The sequence below is a fragment of the Cryptomeria japonica genome, chromosome 5 (genome assembly GCF_030272615.1).
Source record: "Cryptomeria japonica chromosome 5, Sugi_1.0, whole genome shotgun sequence".
In the NCBI taxonomy this organism is placed as follows: domain Eukaryota; kingdom Viridiplantae; phylum Streptophyta; class Pinopsida; order Cupressales; family Cupressaceae; genus Cryptomeria; species Cryptomeria japonica.
Window position 1 is genome coordinate 407,545,535 of NC_081409.1, and position 22,153 is coordinate 407,567,687.

A 22,153-nucleotide genomic window follows, 5' to 3' on the forward strand; every position below is an offset into this window, starting at 1 on the left:
AAATGTCCATGAGGATCAAAACTATTCCTCCAAGCAAAAGATGAAAAAGGATACAAGGCTAACTCCCTCTCTGCATCATCCATGGCTGAGACATTGGGACATACCTCAACTGAATTACCCAAAATAATAGGTACCTGAACTCCATTCTGATGTCGGTGTCTGAATGCCTTCACATATGCTGCCAACTGCCTTGTTACTTCAAGTAACACAATCCTGTCTGTCGGGTATCTCGGCAACATGTATGGAGGTAAAGGACATCCATACACTCTAATGTAAGTGAACTTGGGAAACTGAATGAACCAAGCACCGTACCTCTTGATTAACTCCTGGGCATCTTGAGATAATCTGTTGTGAATCCCTCCTTGCAACGTCCTTGTGATGTTCATCGTGAAAGTATCATTGATTAACTTGTAGTTCTTCCCTGGTGGATGATGCAAGTAGGTATAGGATTCGCAAACTCTGACCTCGCCGGGTCCTCTTCCAATCACTCCTCTGTGAGGTAGTCCTGCGTACTCAACGCTCCTGATTAAGGCATAGATGACATATGAACTCATGTGGAAGGACTTAGTAGCCCTGAGTCTTCTCCACTGTACGTCTAAGCAATGGCTAATTATCCTAGCCCAATGTATTGTACCCTTCCCTTGAACAATCACCTGGATGAAATAAAACATCCATTTCTCAAAATAGAAGGTATGAGGTGCTCCTGTAACTCTGTTGAGCATGGTAATCAAATCTCTGTACTCCTCTTGGAAATCGATCCGGTGTGGTGTGTTCGGTACTTTGCTCAGACGGGGACGACTCTTGAGTAGCCAGTTCTTGTTGATTATGCTTAGACAAGCATCTGGATCATCATCGTACATTGATCTGGCTCCTTCAATGCTCTTGTATATCATGTCCCTGTGCTCTGGAAGATGGAAGGCTTCACTTATGGCCTCCTCTGAAAGGTACGCCAAAATGTTTCCCTCATTGGACACAATTGTCCTGGACTGTGGATTGTAATGACGGGCACACTCGATCATCAACTCGTGACACTGAATGGCTGGAGGAAAACCGGCCGCCTTAATGATGCCACTTTCTATTATTCTCCGGGCGACAGGTGATGGCTTGCCGATGTAAGGGACCTCTCGGAACTTCTTCGTGCTAAAGTTCCCCAAGTTTGTATCTCCAATGTTGCTCCACTTGGACACGATCTTGGTCTCCACTTCCTCGGTCTTTTGATCTTCTTTCATGAGGGCCGAGCGACTGGTGGATGCTCCCGCCTTTGGGGTTGCCATACCTACACAACATTTCATTATAAGAAATAGATTTTGCAATAAATAACGTAGATAAGAGAGATAGATTTTAGGAAACCTCATGATAAGTCCCTAGAGTTATCATTTCCTAAAATACAACGATTGAGCTAAGAGATTCAAAATTCAAAATTTGAAATATGACGATGAATGAATAAAACAATAAAAATTAAATCGCCATACCTCGATAGAGAGCTAACTCTAGAATGCAAAAACAAAATTTGCCTAGGCAAAATTGAGGTATAAAGATAATCTTCAATATGATCCCCTCAAATTTGATTTCGCCACCTCTGGAGAGAATGTGATCTTCAATTTCGCATTAATAAATCACCAAGTCTTTAGCAAGTTCGCCTTAGGCGTGGTCTTGGATGGATCTTCAAATTCGCTCTTGGTGTGGTCTTCAAATTCGCACCTCTTTTGATCTTCAATGCAATTCGCACCTCTTTAAACACACCTCGCACGCCTCACACCACCTTGGGAATGTCTAAGCGCGCCACCCTTGGTCTTCAATGCAATTCGCACCACCTTTGGAGTGTCTTCGCCACCTTGGATAATTGAAACTCGCACTATATTCGCCTCTTGTCAACTCGCATAAAGGAAGGTAAAATAATGATGTAGAAAATGATAATTCCACCCCCCTTATATAGCGCTTGCATCCTTTACCCCTTAGGCCGACTTAATAAAAATAAAACCTTTTTTAAATGATTTGCAATGAAATGACAAGGCCGACCCCCATATATGAGCGCTCAAATCGATTTTTTATTAATTAATTAATTAACTATTAATGCCTTGCGTTTTTAAATTGCAAATTTCGATTTTTAAATAAGGCAAAAATAATTAATAAATGTTAACGCCATATTAAATACCAATAAAAATGGATTTTCAATTTTTTAAATTGATTTAGCATTTAAAGAAAATTCAAATTGTTTTAATTTGGCGCCAAAAAATATGTAAATAGAGGGACGTACCTCATCGCTCTGGTCCCTTGGAGAGGGACAGGAGCGATCCATTATCTTTGGCATGATTCTTGCATTTTCAACATTCAACCCCTTCATCTCCACGTTAAAAATTGATCATCTTGATAGGTTCTTCGCATTTGATCCTCTTGCATGTGTGTTTAAGTGCCTTTTGAGTGTACATCGCCCTGGTCCTTGTCCAAAGGACAGGAGCGATCTTCTTGTTTCCATGTCCATCTTGCATCTTTTAACTTCGATCTTTTATTGTGGGCGAATAACATCCTTTGTTCGTGTCTTTTGCGCTTATTCCATTTGCTCGCATGAAGTTTTGAGCGTATTAAAGGGATCATCGCCCTTGTCCCTTGGAGAGGGACAGGAGCGATCCATGTCCTTTCCTTGACCTTGTCAACTTTGCACTTCGATCTTCATTGTAATGTCCTTCAAACGTCTTCCTTCACCTTACCTAACCTTGCTTCGCTTTGATCTTGAAGGAACGTGCGTGCTTTTGATGATATCGCCTTGGTCCTTGTCCAAAGGACAGGAGCGATGTGAGGCTTTTACATTATTTGGCGATGTTTGGACGTTCAAAACCCTTGCGAATTATCTTCAAACGATGCCTTGGACCATATGCTATCTTAAGACGTTTTGACTTAGCCTGATCTTGAAGCAAAACAAGGAATCCAAAGCAAATCGCCCTGGTCCCTTGGAAAGGGACAGGAGCGATCTAGTCTCCATGCTCAAAATAATGATCGTTTCACGTTCAAAACTCTCATTTATCATCTTTTACCATACCATGGACCCTCTAAAACATTGCAATGTCTTGTCCTTACGTAAATTTTGCATGAAATGGCCAATGCATCTAACATCGCCCTGGTCCCTTTCTGAGGGACAGGAGCGATCTATGTTATAGGGTGTCAATTTCTTCATTTTAACGTCCTTTAAGTGTTTGCGCATGATGAAAGCGCCTTGAAATGTCCCTCGCCACCTTTTGTCCTGGCTTGGATCGGCCTTGAACCTTGGAGGGACGACCTTGAACTTGAGAGGGACGTACTTCACCATTGTATCGCCCTGGTCCCTTGGAGAGGGACAGGAGCGATCCTTCCCTTGTGGCTTTCATCTTACTTTGCCATGTGCTAAGTTTATATTCAACGGATTCGTCCTTCTTTACTCTATCCGTCCATGCCTTGACATTGTTTGGAATTTTGCAAAAAAGGCAATTATATCAAAAATCGCTCTGGTCCCTTCCTGAGGGACAGGAGCGAACTAGGCATTCAGCATTGGTATGGACGTCCCAAAAATCTTCAATTTATATTCAATGCATTCATCTCATGTTCTCCTTCGTTTTTGAACGTAAACTTGCCTTGACCCTTGTCTGGATTTTGCAAAATGGAGGAAATCGCTCTGGTCCCTGGGAGAGGGACGAGAGCTACAAGGTACCTCGCCCTGGTCCCTTGGAGAGGGACAGGAGCGATTTAGTCAATATAGGTCATTTTCCTTCATTTTTTGCATCTCAAATTATATTCATTTGGCAAAGCATCTTCCCTTGGACGTCCTCAAATTGCTAAACTTTCAAAATCTTACAAGGACAAGACGAAATTTGAATTGCAGCTCCGGTCCTTCACTGAGGGACAGGAGCGATTTTCTTCCTGGAGGCCTTTCTGTGCTCATGAAAATCTTCAATTTATATTCAAATGAAAGATCTTGTCGTTCTCTATCACTTCAAACGTAAAATTTGTCTGGACTCTGCAAGAATGATGAGATATTTGGAAATGAGCTCCCGTCCTTCACTGAGGGACAGGAGCGATTTTGCTCCTACAGGCCAAAATAACAAGATTTTTCACATTTTAACACTTCACGAGGCGAAAACAAATCAATTCCAATGCCCAGGATCAAACTTCAAAAAAGTCAAAATTTGGTCAAAATATTCAATCAGACAAAAATTCACATTGACGGTCATCATTTAGACAAGTTTAAGCTCTGCATGAACATTCCAATTGAAAATTAGACCATTTTGGCGAATTCATTGCATTCAAAATTTGCATTCTAGAAAAGAAGCTCAAAAAGCTCTCAAAAGTGACTGGATTTTGGCTTGAAAAGGCAATATTTAAAACCCTAAGGCTTGGCCCTAAATCCAGACAACTAACTAACTAACAAAACCCTAAAAACGAAAGCGAAAACAAGCGAAAAACAAGCAAAAAGAGGGGGTCCCCATTTGCGATGGGGCGATGTGTGAAATGGTCACAACAGGATGAAAGCTACATTGGCCTTGATTGTGGGCATAGTTGCATGCTCGAACTTGAGTATTAGGATGGTTACCTCTTCAGACATCCCAGTGCTTCCTCATGTACGCATCACCTAGATTGAATTAGTACCAAATGAATTATTCAAGATCATGAGAGGGAGAGGATCTTGTGAATTAATACTACTGAATTATGGATCATGAAGATTCCTGAAAATGGATATAACATAATTATGCATCTTGAAAACACCAAATGAATGAAAAGAAAGAGCAAGAGAGCTTCCTGATGAATGGATGATAAGATAACACTTGCATAAAAATCTTAAATGAGTTAGAGAGCTAAGTGAGCTTGATTGTGGAGGAAACTCCATGTTTAATTGCAATTGAAATAGAGTGATATTCGAATGATAAAGCTCCCAGGAAGTCCTGACATTTCACCTAGGTACAATGAGCACTAAGTGACACCATTCAAGATCATTAGTGATGGGATCTTGCAAATTGCTACTTGAGTGAGATAGGTCATAAAGATAGAATCAATAGAAGCACAAGGCTGATTCCCAAAAAATGCTATTAAATAATAATTAGGTTGTAAATTGATTATATTTGTCCCTTTACAAATGACTTTTCAAGCGAAGTTGTAAATATATGTAGATCAAGATCAGAAACAGGGATTTTCCTTATTTTATGTTAGTCTGGTGTTATTTGTTCCATAATCCTATAGACCTCCTAACACTTTCTCTGTACTTCTTCAACTACTTGGTTTTGTGAATTTTCTTATTCTGAAATTGGCACTTGACGTGTGCGGTCTCTTTTGGGCTTTATTGCAACATCAGCTTCACAAATTGTTCTCTTACAGTTCAAATAAGTATTTGAACAAGTAAAATAAAGCTATATTACATAACTAGTTGCATAAATTGGATAAGAAGAGAGACAAAACTACATATCCTTATTCTACTAGTGACAGTGGGTCCACATTTATACAGTCCTGGAAGGCTAGCGATTGACTTCATGATTTTCTGAGACTACTGATCCTAAAGACTAATTCTGCATCGATGAATTCCTATGCAGCAATAATATGCAGGAGTATGTTTTATTAAGATACACATTAATAAGGAAGGAGCGATTACATCCAAGCAGCCACAGGTCTTTATTAAGGAGGCACGAGTGTAGGAAAGGATTATATTAAGTTAATAACAATCAGTGGTAGTCAAAGGCAATGCTCACCAAGAGGGAGACACCATCTTAGAAGGAAGGGATGTGGGCTATGGAAGAACTTGACTCTTCCATCCCAAGGAAGATATATATATATATGTATTGAAGATCGGCATTCAAGGAGGGCACCAAGCAAGTTCATCAAATAACAAGGAAGATAAAAACAGATTGGTAAATTAAGAAAAGAGATCTGCAATTCAGAATACAGCCATATTTGGATCTAGTAAAGTATGCATGGATATATGTTTGATATGTATGCTTAATGTATGCAATATGATAATATATACTCTCTCATATAATTATATTTCCTAATTATTCATCAAACTACTGCAAGCAAGTATGTGGAGATGAGGAAGGGAATACAAGGAGGGAGAACTGATATGAGATCCTCTTCGAAGAATGCCACCTCATGGTGGATGGTTGGTATCCTACCACATGAGGCCAAGGGGGGCAAGGTGTATACCACCCTTGGGCTTAGATAAGAGGAATACTTCAGGCACCCTATTGAGGTTTCCCCTCCAACTTCTACAATGGTTGATTCTTGGAATGAATTTAAAGAAGTCTCAATCATAGAAGGGTGAATAAAGTGGAACGAATAGTGAGGGCAGAGACAAGCTTCCCCACTAAGTACACCACCTCATGATGGATGGATGGCAGCCTGCCACATGGAGCCAAGAGGGATAGTATATCCACTCTTGGACTTAGTGTGACAGTTGCTTCAGGCACACTATTATGTCTCCTCATCCAAGCCCTGTTATTGTTGAACTCCAATAATGAATTATAAATATTGCTTGATTTATTTAAATTAAGATGGTTATGAATATATATGTTATGTGATTCTTTAACCCTAATAGAAATTAATAATCTTATAAATTATATTTCAAATATCATCTAACATGGTTGCAGGACCTAAACCAGGATTTATGTTAATAATTATATTATATTCCTTGTTTCAATTGAACTTGTGGTTTTAGGGCAAGATCCAGGATCATCCCAAAAGGGGACATTACAGATCGGTACCAAGTGGTATCAATTGAGGGATGTGATTGGGTGTAAGTCTCATGAAAACTTTGTAAAATGTTTACCCTTAGTCCTTGATTCTATGACAAAGGAGGTCAACTTTCCTACACCCAATACAAAGAGGTTGCTTGCTCCCAAATTAAAGATATTCTGACAAACACAAAGATAAACAAAGGAAACATAAGACATGGATGTGATTGTGGGCTTTCCTCCAAAAACTAGTAAAGTGGGAAAAAATGCACATGTGGAATTCTAACTCAAATTTGGTATATTTTCACCATAAACTTCAACAGGATAATTTATAGTTGTTTATTTTAATTCATGGAACCAACTAGAATATGATGATTTCTTGGATTCTTAAAAGCATACTTATCCTTGATAATTTATGGCGATACTTTTGATAATGCCAATTTTCATAATTTTATTGTGGATGAGTATAGCTACAGCTCATAGTTTATATATTTATGCTATTATGAAACATAAAATGTTACATTGGATGTTGTATCAAGTGGGATAGTATTTTAAATGCAATAGATTGTTATGTGGGTCCATGCTTCACATGGACACCAAAATAATTGAAAAAAAAAACCCAACCAATGAATATGTTGCAACTATTACAAGAATACACGCACACAAAAACTGGTGTACTCACGTTTTCAAAAATTGATTTGACATTATCTACACGTATACTTGTACGGTGTACATGTAGTTGCACCCTCTTACTGTGGTAACTGAGTCTTTCATCTTTATGGTAGCATTTAGATTTAGATAAGGGTCAGAATGTAGGATACGCTCTATGAAATCTAAAGGTGAACCTCATATATTGCTTCTTATTGTAAATGTGTCAACCACAACAGTTGGTTTTACCCATGCATTGTTATAGGATGGACCGGTGCCATGAGTACTCTTTATACTAAAGCTTTTAGCAATTACAAAACTTATATATCCCTCCTGGATTTAATTAAAATAGAAAATTTAGAGAAATTTTAATATCTTATCCATCAAGCTTATTGTTGACCGAAAGCACACTTGGATAGAGTTGATGCATAAAGTCCCTATCAGCCTTACCAAAAGCCCAGGACATACCCCAATTTTATAAGCATGCAGTAAATATAATAAGGTATAATAGTCTTCAAAAGATAATTGCACATATGTGAAGCTCATTTTATAAAATCATGCAAAAGATATAATTTAGAATTTCCATAATTATCATGCTTGCAATTAGTGCTACTCCATGACAATAAGTACAACTAGGTTTGATACACATGGTATTTGAAAACACTGAAACATCTTATCGTTGAGATTTGCATTCTACTTTATCAAGGGACAGAATGTCAAACTAACAAGAAAAACCAAAACGATTACTAAACAAACACTCAAACGTTGTAGTGCCATGCAACTTTCATGCAATATTTGCAGTCATACTAGCACCCTGAATACCAATGAACAACTTTATGCATTAAGACTGCATGGTTAAAATTGACAAAAATTATATTTCCCTAATTTTGATATACTAAAATGACGTCCATATTTTACTTACTATCAGCACCTCCAAGTTGAGTAACTGCTTCAACAAATCGCTCATGAAGCTCAGCCGTCCAACGTAATCGTTGCTTTGCTGACCCTGGACCACATGATGTAACAGCACTACGGTCTGGACTAGAAACTCTTGAATGACCTGATCCTCTTTGTTCATTTACTTCAACTCTTTGATGATTCATGCTAGAAGTCAAAAAATCCATACTTTGGCGTCTGTTTTAGAAGCAGTACAACATGATTGCTTGCATGCATACTCAACCTGCAAGCGTCATAATGCAAATCCAGTATTACAAATTTACAAGGTAATATACAACTATCAGGTATTAATATTTTTAATCTTCTAATGGTAAGAATAACTTCTACAGTTGTTAAGATATAGTACACCTAATGTTTTTTGAGTTTTTTTAAAGCATATGGAAAACCCTAGATTCTAAGAGTGGTTTGAAGGAGAGCTATTTGTTTTCCATCCCACAATATGACAAATAAAAGTAAATTTGCTAAGTCTGATGACACTTGATACTGCCACAGAAAATTAAATAATAGTAGATGTCAAAGAACAGCGGGAAGGAAGAATGACCACCTTATAAATCTGTTCTCATCATTCTAGAGAATAAATATTATAAAAGTTAACTTGAAATACTAGAAATTTGCAAGAGCTATGCAAAATAGGAGAAGATTTGTGACAATGTTTAATTGAAGTGATAAAATAAAAAAATAAATAGTATTTTGCTAGTATTGCATTGATCAGGTTGTCTCCTCGGTCCCAGTGAACAACACAATTTCAGGTTTCTTCTTGGATCAATGGAGTTCAGGCAGTGGAAACTCAACTCTCCCTACTTTATTTCTTGGAAAAGGCTTTGCAAAAAGATTTCAAATTCAAGAGCCTTGAGGAGAACCTTCGAGAAATTTCAATTGATAGATTTGTGAGATAGTCAAAGAGGATATTCATCCAGAATACCCGCATGCTACACAAGTCACCACTCTAAATGCACTCACCCCTAAATTATTATTTTATGCTAAGAATCCCGTTGATATTTAGTATCAAGGAACATGATTGTCTCCAAACTTTGCAGAACATTGTCCCAGGGGTTGAACTTTCCTCTGGGAGAAATCTGACTGTGATCTTACCAGCCTCAAATCAAGACAAACCATTGCATACTTAAATTAAGACTTTGATGTTTACAGGCTCACATTAAAGAATGTTTCATATTTCCATCCCTGAACTATCATCAAATTCAAGGAAGATGTAATTTACAGGAAATCACTCAAGTCACTGATTATTCTTTAGATATGAAGGTTGGTTTTTGGATGTGGCATCCACCTCTACAAGTTGTTTAAACATATTCACAAGAGAAGAATCCATGATGGCTTATTATTATGTCTTTGGATTAATAATTACATAAAGTTATCAGCCCAAATAGCTAAAATTGAACTGCAGTTAACCACCCAGTCAAACTTATTGTCAATTTGTGATCCAGCTTAGTAGATCAGCTTCAGATGCTCCAAAAACATGCAGCCGAATACAGAAGCGGGAACTAAAAAAAGAGAAAAGCTCACATTCCTCATGACACCCTAAGTTACATAAAACTTGTGACTATTTACACAGCATGATGATGAGACTCCAAAGGAAAAGATCCGAATACTCTTCAGCTGAGGGGTGCTAACCTGATAAGTGCACAAGTGGACCCTTCATAAATAGGATACAACATACCTGAATGTTACATACAACTGCCCTCTTTCCCCCACCTCCTTCAAATCTTTTTAAGTTGTTATCTATGCAATTCACGCATGGGCCCTTTAATCGCAGTTATTTTTTGTATATGGTTGTTATCTGTTATGCTGAACTAAGATGCAATGTTTTGCTTCTGGTCATCAACATGTTCTATTCCTATATAATCAACGAATTGAACTTTAGGATCTATGAACATGGACTGAAACTTGGAAATGATGTTCTATTGTGGACACTCGAGGTGTTATTTTATGACTGCTTTTAAAATCACAGTGCAGGGTTGCCCCAGCCAGCTGCAAAAAGTAACTCCAGAAGGCAGTTAAAGCAAAAGAGCCTTGTGCCGACATTGTTCAAGATAACAAATAAACAAATGTCCATGCCTTCAAAACAAGATTAATGATCAATGAAAGGTCAGATGATGCAAAGAACTTTTTTATAAGTTAAGATATTTCAGCAGAAAGTGAAAGAATTCAACGTGTTTTAAATTTGAAAATCCATAACCTGCCGGTTAGATGCCAAGCGGTCAAAAGGACATTAAATTTACCTTCATTTGTCGACCAATAACTGAACCAAGTCCCCGCAGATTACGCAACATAAACTTAAACCATATAGCTTATCTAAGCTTTTGCACGCAAAAGAAGCTAAGTTTGACAAACCTAGTCCATTCAATTTAATATGCCAAGAAACCCTAAATTGGGCAAATTCTAAAACTCCCTAGGTGCTGATACAAATTGCACTGAAAAAGCTTCATTCTTGATGACTGTCGAAGCAATTTCACTGCTGGTTATGCTAAACCACTAGTCTTCAAGATAAGTTATGTCTGCAATCTACTAGGAGCCAAAGCAATCTAGATGCTGTCCATTGAATTCAGTGCATACACCATGCAACAGCAGCTTGAGAGCAGTCAAATTATTATCAATGTTAAATATGGTGAAAACCCAAAACAATCATCGACAGAAGCCAAAATAAAAGCATAACTAAATGATTTCCATCAAATCCAGTGCTCAAAACAGAAATTTCCAATGCTGCCGGAATACTAACAAACAAATACATCCATACCTTGCTAAAGCTCGTGAAATCCCAAGTGCATTGTATTTCGCGCTGACAAAAAATGGAAAGGCCAAATTGGTCTGCAGCAACGGTGTGGGAAAAGGAACAAGTATAAAGAAAGCCAAAAAGAGGGAAAATACTTTGGATATAAGATGGCTCTGCCACCCAATCTGATCCTCCTTCAACATAATGACAAATGTTAACATAGTTTTCATCGAGAACGAGAAAGAAAATAATTTGTCCAAAAGACGGCTTTGCTATCCAATCTGATCATCCTCCAAAATAAGGACAAAGCTGATCATAGTTTTCGTCATCATGATTAATCACACATACAGATTATTGTGAAAGTCCCGCGGTTCCTTCGATATAAGCCCAACACTCTTACCCCACCATTTCCCAAACCAGCGGGTTTCGTTACACTTGTAGATCGTTCAAGTAAACTGACAAATATTCCATACAAAGCAGAACATTTCCCAACTGCCCACCGGATCTCGGCCGCCTTCGCTGGCTGTGGCGGTCATGTATGCTCCCGACAAATATAAATCGATGGGAAGGGAGGGATGTTTCAGTTTCAACTTCCATTTCATGATTTTAACGTTCCCCTGTTTCACAGCAAATGCCGGAAAAGACTGTCCCACCTGCCCCAGGTTATGGGAATTACCCCTGCCATATCCTCATTTTTCCCCATATCAATCCAATTTTTTCTTTTTTCTTTTTTTTTTTTTCAGGCCTATTTCTGTGTCTTATCTGCAGGTCTCCTCGGTTTATCGGTCGCTGTACTGCCATTATTATAAATCAGATGACGACGAAGATACTGATCAATCTCTTTGAATTACGTAATCTTTGCGTGGATTTCCAAGTTTCTCCAATGAGATTTCGTAATGATTCGACGACAGAGTCTGTTATCTTTCATCTCGGGTAAATTTGGACGGTAGTCTGAGAACTAGAACAAGCTCTGCTGTTATTATTATTATTTATATATTACATAAGACCAGATTGGAAATTTCAAAGTTTGAATCTAGAATATTAAAAAAAATATACCTAATTTGATTAGGAGATGTAAAATAAAATTTGGAAATTGGATTGTTTTAATGTTGTATTTTAGATTTCAAAATTGCATTTTATCATTTATTTTTTTGTATTGTAGAAGATTTAAACTTAGTATTATCTAGGTGTCTACAACAAGGACTTTGCTATTGAATAAATGTAGGTAAAATAAAATATTCTAGTATTATCTTTATCTAAAGAAAAATAGCATTTTTCTTCAATTTATTTAATAAATGATTACGAAAATTGAATGTAATAAATCAAATATCTAGTTCTAGGTTAGATTTTGAATTATATTGTAAAGTATTGATAGTTGGATGCTCTAGGATTGAAAATTGATCCTTTTGTATGTAATATATTTCAAAATTTGAACAATCAAATTTTATTATAGTAGATTGAATTCTCATAGTTAAGTATTTTCTATAGATGTGAATGTGTCTTATGACTTATAGATTTTATCTTGTTAATCTTGCACTTTGTTTTTGATAATAAAAGCAGCCAAAAACGAGGGAGTTGACCCATGGGTACAATTAAGAGAACAATGGAAGGACCATTGTCCGCAAACAATCAGCACAGAAGCAGCCTTTTACCTCTATCAAAAACAAAAACCATCTTACAAGAGTTTATCAGCAATAAAATACTACTAGTCAGAGTATACTTCCGGTGCCACGCAGGGCTATAAGCATTAAAATATAAACATAAGCCGAAACTAGACCTATCCAGCCTACTACACCGCATAGACAAAAAACTTCTCCACATGCAGAAAATTCATTCTTTTTCCCTCAGCTCTTCTTAGGGAGCAGCTTCTTAGCCCATTCCTTAGTGAGGAACTTGAACAGGCCTTTAAAGTCCTTGTCTTCCTTGCCTTTACCTTTGTCTGTGCTATCCTGCAAAAGGCACAGAGTAGTAGTCGAGCATCTCATGACATTCAGAGCGAATTTAGACACATCATGCATCTTGGACTCCGTCGCCTCCAATCTGCTGGTAATCACCTGCAGGTTGTCAAAGAGGGCTTCTATCTTTTTCTAGAGCTTTGCCAGGTTGGGATCTTCTTCCTTCACACTACTGGCCTCTTCAACAACCAGCATTTTCTCAATCCTGAAGGTTGGGGAAGGGAAATTGGCGGGCTCCAGACTCATAGAGGCGGTCGGGCTTTCAGAAACAGGGGTTGAGCTCACAGAAAGGGGGGAATGTTTGTGCTGGGCCTAGGGGATTTTATCAGTCGGAATGGAGTTGCCCATGTCGTGCGAGGAGGAGGGGTCTCTTAGGGATTTATCAGAGGGTTTAGAGGCCAATCTGCTAGAGCGGCGGGGCATGTTGGTGTCTTCGGTAATGTCCAGGTCCGAATCAATTTCTTGGATTTTAACTTTTTTAGGGGTTCTGACCTCCTCCGAGGAGTGATTCTTGGTTTTCTTGTTGGAGGAGCCAAGTTCCGTGCAACAGGGACTTGAATCATTAATGGCCAGAGGTTGGGTCAAGGGGCTGACATTCTGCACAGAAATGGAACGAGGCGGGCAAAGGGCGAGGTGGAAGTTGAAAAGGTAGAGCATAAGGCCTTGGTGCAGGATAGGAAAGTCTTTTCCTTTCTTTTTAGCTTCAGCTATATCTTTAATGTTAGCATCCATCGAGTGCAATAAAAAGAACGGAATGGAAATGAGGTCTTTGTTCCTCAAATGGTTCAAGAAGGGGAGGTGGTAGTAGTAGAAAATGTCATACCTGCCTTCAAGCATAAAATACTTCATCACTATGTAGCAGACTTCGTCCCAAGGGTGCGGGAGTTCCTCTCTGTTAAAGCCTCTGGCCCTCTTGATAGGGTTCTTGCCATGGCGGAAAAACTGGCTAAGGCTAGTAGAGTCCGCAATGCGGCTCCATTTTTTCCATTTTCTGCCCTCCATTGAGAGGCCTGTAGCCTGGGCAATGACCTCTTCATTTATTTCGAAGGAGATTCCCCCCACAGTCACCCTTCTGTCCTCCAAGGAGGACACGAATTGTTTAGAGAGTCTCTTGTCATTGCCCTTCATGTTCTCCATGAATTTGTCAATGCCTCCTTCGGTGCACACGAACCAGGCCGCGAGTTTGGCTTTGAACTCCTCAACTTTGTTGGGTTCCAGTCTGAGCCTGTCCCCCCCCCCCCCCCATTTTAGAATCCTCCAGCTTCTCTGTTTGAAAATGACAAAAAGCCAGAACGCAGAGCCGAAGCAAGCTCAGGATGGAATAGTTAGGGAAAATGTGCCAGACTTGGGTTAAACGGTTGTAATAATCATAGTGATTATTATCCCTTAAAGTCTCGTAGATATTGCTGGCCAAAGATCTACTCGAAGTGTGTGAGCCTTTACTTGGGCCAATGTGAGTTGACAGCTCCCCAACGTCGCCTTTGCCATCGCCAGTTGGCACCGTCCGAGTCATAATTGAATGGTAATCATTCCCGATGTCAGTCCTTTCTTTATAAATTTGTCCCATGTGGTAGTGATGACTCCGCATACCTCTGCTATGTGTCCATCTGTGGTAGAAATTAGCGGGATCTCCGCGCCAATTTGAAAAAATTAACACATTTTCCTTCATCATTAGGCAGAAGGGTTAGTCCTTTCCTGGCACAAGGCTTTTTCCTTATCCAGGATTTCCTTCACAATGATTGGCAGCAGATTGGGGTCCCTCCAATATCGTAAGCCCATCTGCAGCCTTCCTTCAGCCGCCATGGAATCCGCCGCTCTATTTCCTTCTTTGAAGATGTAGTCTATGGTGAAGTCCTCCATTTTGACCAGAAAGCACCTGATATCCCTCAGAATGGGTTCCACTCTCCATCCTATTGAAGCATTCCCTTTGATAGAGTCGATAATAACTTGAGAGTCTCCTTCGATTTCCAGATGCTTTATTCCTATGTCGTTAGCCATTTTCGGCCCCTAGAGGAGGGCCATTCCCTCAGCTTGAGAGATCGAACTTTCACTGAGGTTGCCAGCATAGGTTGCAACCATGTTCCCTAGATGATCCCTGATGACTCCACCACCAGCCCGACTGTTGCATTGAGCAGAGCCATCAAAATTCAATTTAAACCAATGAATTCTGGGGGAAGACCACCTAGTCATCTGTCTCTTTTCCTTGGTGTTGTTGTTGAAGCGATCGAAGCCAGGGGGAGCTTCCAGCCGCCAGTGATCTTCTTATCCGTCTCATAAGGAGGATAGGGGGGATTTTCCATTTTGTAGCTTCTAGATTCTCAGACATCAACTTAAAGCAGGTGAGGGCTACAGAGTCCGGAGGGGTCTCAGTGTCTCTGAAAATTTTGTTGTTTCTCTCCTTCCACAAAGCCCAGCAGATGTGCGGAGGAATTTGTTTCCAAAGTTGAATGATGAAGGGATGATGGGAAAGGGGGGTCCAATCAAACACAAAAAAATTTATATTCTTGTGGAAGACCCAACACAGACCACATTTCTGAAGAGTGACAGACCAAATGTGAGCCGCAAAGGGAATAGAATAAAAAGGTGCTTAATAGATTCCTCATCCGTTTTACATAAGCTACATCTATTGGGGAGATGAAATCCCCTCTTTTTCAAGTTATCAAGCGTGAGGGTTTTGCCATGCATGAGGGACCACCAAAAGAAATTAATTTTGGGAATTAACTAAGGGTTCCAGACTTTCTTCCAACCTTCCACATCCACAGGGTGTTTTAGGAGCTGAGAGTAAGCAGATTTGACCGAGAACTGCCCCGATTGTGTCTCTTTCCAGATGAAGTTGTCTTCGTTCGTGGTCATGGGAATTCTAGTTTTCAGCAATAAGAGTTGCAACTCCCGAGCCAGGGGGACCAGGTTCAGTTGATTGCTGCAGATGGGAACTAAGTCCTTCCAGCCATTTCCTGGGACCAAATAATCCGCAGCATAATCCCCCAGGATAGCCTTGAAATGGTTCCTAATTCGATGGAAGTGAATGTTGATCAACGGTCTATCCTCCGTCCAAAAGTCCTCCCAGAATCTCACCTTTTTGCCATCTCCAAGCTGCCACTTCAAACCTTCTCTGACCATCACTCTGTTCTTTAAGATGTTGTTCCATAATTTGGAGCCTTGGGGAAGGTCAGTAGTATTTAGATTATAAATGAAATGCTCCCGGTCCAAATACTTAGCTTTGATGATGTTGCACCAGTCTGCCTCCCCTTTAGCCAAGGTCCATCCCACCTTGGCAATTAGCGCCTTATTGAGGGCATTGATCTTTCGTATACCCAAACCTCCCAGAGATTTGGGTAAACAAACAGTATCCCAATTGACCAGAGCCAGGCATTTTTTTTCCTCTAAGCCAGTCCATAAAAAGTTTTTTTGAATTTTTTCAAGTTTTTCTCTCATGGTCCCTGATATTTTGAACATGGAGAGGAAGTAGACCGGAATTCCCTATAGGGAGGCTACGAGGAGCTGGAGCTTCCCCGCACTACTAAGAAATTTCCCTTTCCATCTCGTAAGCTTTTTCTGCATTCTTTCCAAGATAGAGTTCCAGAAGGTGGGGGTGACTTCCTTAACCGTGAGAGGGAGCCCCAGGTAGGTCCCCGGGAGAGTAGCCATTTTGCATCCGAGGATGGAGAGAATTCTGAGTTGGAGGTCATTTGGAGTGTTGAAGAAGTAGAGATTACTCTTCTCATAGTTGATGCATTGTTCCGACGCCTTGGCATAGTCCTCCAGAAGGGTCTTCCATCCTTTAGCCTCCATGACAGAAGTTCTGCCAAAAAGGAAAGTGTCATCCACGAACTGCGAGATATTAGTAGGGGGGAGCGTGGAGGCTGCTTTGAATCCTTGGAGCCTACCATTGGTGACTAGATGAGTCACATTTCTGTTTAGGACTTCAGCTATCATGATAAAAAGATAAGGGGATAAGGGGTCACCCTGCCGAATACCCTTCTCAGCTTTGAAGCCTCCCCTAGGAGTCCCATTAATCAGGACTGAGAATTGGACCGTGGTAACACATTCACGAATCATACTCACCATTTTTTGGTTAAATCCCAATTTTAGGAGCACTTTGAAAAGAAATTCCTAATTAACCTTGTCATAAGCTTTTGATATATCAAGTTTAAAGGCTATACCTGGCAATTTGCTCCTATCCATGGAATGGATTATCTCATGAGTTGTAATGGCGGCATCCAGAATTTGTCGTCCCGGGACAAAGCCTTTCTAAGACGGACTGATAAATTTTTCCAGGAAGGGTTTAATTCAGTTTACAAGGACCTTGGAGAGAATCTTGTAAATGGTATTGCAGAGGCTTATGGGCCGATACTCCTTCAAGCAGCTGGGAGTGGTGGTCTCGGGGATGAGGACAATGAAAGTGTTGTTGATCTTTTTTAGCAATCTCCCCATTTTGAAGAAATATTGGATAGCTTTAGTAACATCATAGCTAACAATATCCCAAAAGTCCTAGAAGAAGGCCAGGGGGAAACCATCCGGGCCCGGTGTTTTATAAGCTCCCATAGCAAAGACCACCCTATGAACTTCCTCAGTAGAGATGGGGGATAGAAGTTGCCAGTTGTCGTCCTCCTTAATGGCCATTAGCAGTTTACTAATGAGGCAATCCTAAAAGTGGCGAAGCCGTTCCACCGTCCGCATACAAACTGGTGAAAAAGTCCACTGTGTTCTGTCCAATCAGAGAGTCATTAGAAATCTCCTGGCCAGTTTCATCTTTAATACTTTTGATGTAGTTCCTCCTCTTGTGGTTAGAAGTCGATCTATGGAAGAAAGCAGAATTTATGTCCCCTTCTTTCAACCACTGGATCCTGGATCTTTGTTTCCAGTACACTTCCTCCCTGGCAAGGATATTTTTCCAGCTTTTGCGACAATCTTCCTCCTCCTTCAAATTGGGGTCCGGGGGGTTACCAGTAGCCATTAAAATTTGAAGTTGTTCCAGTCTAGATCCCAGGTCCTTTTTTCTTGTAAAGATGTCTCCAAAGGTGTTCATGTTCCACCCTTTGACTTCCCTGCTGATTAACTTTAGTTTCTCCATAATTTTGAACATGGCAGTCCCTTGGATTAGGGTGGACCACCAGCCTCTAACCAAATCCCTGAAGTCAGCATGGGAGGCCCACATGATTTCATAGCGGAAGGGGGGGGACCCTGGTAGGGTCTGTCTTTCCAATGGAGAAGAAGGGGGTTGTGAACAGACATCGTCCTTGGGAGGGATTTCAGGAAGGAGCTCGTTCCCAAATCCCAGTTGGTGGAGATCAGGAATCTATCCAACCTGACTTGGATGAGGTGTTTGCCTTTCCTGTTATTCGACCAAGTGAAGGGGGCACCCTGAAGGTCAATATCCACAAGGTTTGAAGCATTGATGAAGCTGGCTAGGTTGCTCATGCTGTCAGAGAAATCCTCCAGGCCACTACACTTCTCGGAAGGGTAGAGGGGGGCATTGAAATCCCCAGCAAGCATAAACAGGTCCTTCTGATTAGTCATAATGATATTAGAGATTTCCTCCCACAGGATCCGTCTTCCTACCCTAGAGTTGGGAGCATAGATGTTGAACATCTGCCAGCAAAGATCACCATAGTGGAGAGAAACCGCTAGGAAATTTCGGGAGCTAGCGAATAACACGCCTTTTATTTTAATGGGATTCCATAGGGTAGCAATACCTCTAGATGCACCCAAGGCCTCAACATACAAGTAGTCCACTCCAGGCCAAAGTTTACCAACAATCGCAGCGAAGGTTTGGGAAGGCATCTTAACTTCTTGAATTAGATAGATGTCTATTTTCATCTCAAGAATGAGTTGTTTTATGGCGAACTGCTTCTGGGGGCTGTTCAAACCCCTCATGTTTCGAGAGAGGAACTTCATTTCTTATTTTTGCTAAGTCCGTCCAGGGTCAGTTGTTTGCCCTTTGCAATGTCCCTTGCCATAACCTTGTGTCTCAGGACTCTTACTATAGGTCTCCCAACTTTACTTTCGTTTCCCCCCACATCAGCTTTCTTGGCTTTGACTTTCTTCTTCTGGGTTATCCATTCTTCATTATCCATCCGAGGAGAACTCGGGGGGGACACTTTCAGCGGAGTTGCTAGGGAGTTTCCAGAGTACTCCTCTCCATCCCCAGTTGTAGGGGAGGAAGGGGTTGAAGTGGTGGGAAAGATACTTCCAATCTTGAGAGGTTTAACCACAACTGGGGTGGGGTCAAGGAGGACATGGGGTGAGGGGGAAGCAGAAGGGCGGGGGATGGGGGACATGATGAGGGCTATCGCCTGAGGGATCTCCCCCTCTTCTAGGGGGTAGTTAGAGTTTTTGACTGGGTCCGCTGGGGATTTTAAGATCTCAAGGATCTTGTCTGTGTGCTGGTAATCTTTAGGAATAGCATTCTCAGTAGTCAGCTCAGGAGGGGCCAAGGATGACGGGTCACCAGGGTTGATGGGTTCAGCCCAGATGGATTTATTCTTGATCTTGGGTTCTGCTACCATAGGGGCTTTACAATCAGTATAGGAATGCCCCTGAGTATTACACTTCTGGCAGTACAGGGTGGCATTTTCGTAAACAATGGCCTAGGACCATTTTCCCCATTTGGACTTTAGGGAGATAAAGTTTGGGAGGGCTTTGTTAATCGTAACATTGACACAGAAGCGAGCATACACCAACCTGGACTTGTTTAGAGTGACCAAGTCCGCTGCAACAAAGCAACCAAACGAGTTTCCTATCCAGTGGAAGATTTGTTCGTCCCAAAACTCTAGAGGGAGTCCAGGTAGCCTAACCCACACTGGGGCCATGTGGTTTAGTTCTGCAGAGGGGTCAAAACTAGGTTTTCATTTAGCCATGGTTAGGAAGTGCTTTCCGTAAGCCCAGGACCCTGACAGGACATAAACCAGATCCTCCTCAGTGATAAATTTGAATAGAAAGAGTCCCCCCGGCATGGCTGAAACCTCCAGGCTTCCTTTAAGCTTCCAGTGTGATTTTGCCCATCACCTGACCATGTCGATAGAAGGTTGGAAGGAGAAGAAACGACCAACTATCGCCAGGTGAAGGGAGGCGGCGATTTTGTCCATCAGGTTGTTCGGGAGTTTGATCTCCATTCCATCTTCCGTTTGGGAGAAGGAGGCCACATCATCAAGAGGGATCAAATTTGTTGACCCAAGGAGGGCGTTCTTCCAGCTAGACTTGGGATTCACCTCCACTGTATCCTTGTCCATCTGACCAACAGAAGTTTCCGGTCTGGGATGAGGTATATTCCTTTCCTCCCCTTTTCATCCAGAATCAGTCAGACTTGGAGAAGTGGAAAGGGTGTGAAGACTATCATTTTCTTTCGTATGGTCTGCAGATTGTGGGGACCCCACAATAGGCCTAGAAGCATGCACTCCGACTGTGGAATTGGGCATTGGGTCCAGAAAGGGAGGGGGGGCCTCCCAAGAGGGGGTGGACATCCAGGCACACAGAATCAAACTCAAAATGGGCGAGAGAGTTGCAGAGCAAGATGGTATTGCTTTCTTTTTTTAATCTTGCACTTTGTTATTTGATTCATACAATTTGTTTTTATCTATTATGTTATTTAGATTAGAGGTATTTATAAATATTTTTAGAGAGCTATTGGATCACTAAGAGACAAGTTCTCCTAGATTGGTCCCTAGAAAACAACTAACTTTACAATTGTGTCAATAATCGAAAACAATATCACTAAACATGTAGATGTGTTGGAGTGTTGTGACCAATGGAAGTGTTCCTAGCATGGTCCTTCCATAAATGCAAATCATATTCTTTATTATTTAGATATAATTGAATGCCTTTAAATACAAGTGTATCACAAGAAATCACTCAAATGTGTGTTTAGTCAACTTTGGGCAAGAAAAAATGAGCGAAACTTGACTGAAAGTTTTAAATTTGAATTTGAAATTATGGGGGTCAAATCTTCAAGCACTCGATCCTCCAATTTTTGAGAGTTACTCGATTCATTTTGCTCATTCTACTTTCAATTCATTTAATAAGTGATTAATTTATGATCAAAATAGCAAACAATTATATTTGGGTCATCACAGTCAATTGTGTGCATGACTAAGCATAATAAATGAGAAATTTGTGAGGATGTGGAAAAATATAGATAAGGTAGATAAATAAATGATGTGGAAATCTAAATTAATAGAAGATAACATCACGAGGAAAGAGCTTGACTTCACCCAAGTTCAAGTGTCATTTGTGGATAGGTAAATACATTAAGTCATTCTCTCGAAATGAGCACAAAACTAAATGGGAATTAGCATGGGTATGCACATTTCACCATTATATTTTGACCCCACTTTGAGATATAAATGAATCTTGAAATGATCATGTATCTCAAAGGATGTAATACTAGTAAACATTTAGACATAAAAATGACATTGAGGCCCATATAAAGTAATGGTCCTTGTTGAATGCCATTGTGTAAGTACATCCTTCAACGTGTGTGCTCCACAAGAACCTACAAAATAAAGGAAAAATGTGTCATGAGTAGCTTCTATGACGCAAGTAGAAATAAAATAAAATGCAATCTAAGATTTAACTTCTAATTAGCATACGTAATAGAAGAGGGAGAGGAGGAAGTAAGGTTAGAGAAATTCCAACTCTAGGAAAAGTGATAATGCTTCACATAACTCAATGATTTTGGTATGATATGGTGTATCAATTTTTATTGTGTCCACGGTAATGATCCATCAAGTCAATATCATGAGCCTATGTAGGTAGTTGTAATTAGTTATAAAATCAAAATAAGAGTGTTAGTGACTTGATATGCTCACATTCAGTTGGTTGTATTTGTAAAATGCAAGGAATTGAAAGAGAGGGAGAGATATACATGAAATGTAGGCTAAGCATGTAAATCTTGTAAAGCAATAATTATAAATGAATATATTGTGTGATGAGCAACTAGAGCATATTGAATGATAAGTGCAGTACGTATGTGGACTAGAGATGATGTATAGGATTGAAGTTGGACCCAACTTGGGTAGGTAAAATTGGTGATATGGTCATTAGTGGACAAGAACACTAATGTACATACATATGGCACTAGGAAAGGCATGTGCCCCTAATGTGGCAACATGAACACACAATGTTCAAAGAAATAGGTCCCAAATGGTGATAAAGGTTTTGCATAAGAGGCAATTGGTTGT

General features: G+C 40.3%; 1 protein-coding gene across 3 annotated transcripts in view; it reads right to left on the reverse strand.

Annotated features, from left to right (window-relative positions):
• LOC131076477 (protein PHOSPHATE STARVATION RESPONSE 1) overlaps nucleotides 1-11,965 on the reverse strand; it is a 59,549-nt gene extending 47,584 nt beyond the window's left edge. Inside the window, exons 1-2 of one of the 3 annotated variants that reach the window (XM_058013686.2) lie at nucleotides 11,044-11,965; nucleotides 8,266-8,514 (exon numbers count right to left, since the gene is read on the reverse strand). In XM_058013686.2, the coding sequence (XP_057869669.1) occupies nucleotides 8,266-8,458 (193 nt within the window). In that variant the 5' untranslated portion in view covers nucleotides 8,459-8,514; nucleotides 11,044-11,965. Of the gene's footprint in view, nucleotides 1-8,256; nucleotides 8,515-10,528; nucleotides 10,924-11,043 lie in introns of those variants that run through there. The other 2 variants (XM_058013684.2, XM_058013685.2) reach the window with 2 other exon arrangements.
• Nucleotides 11,966-22,153: the final 10,188 nt, after the last annotated feature.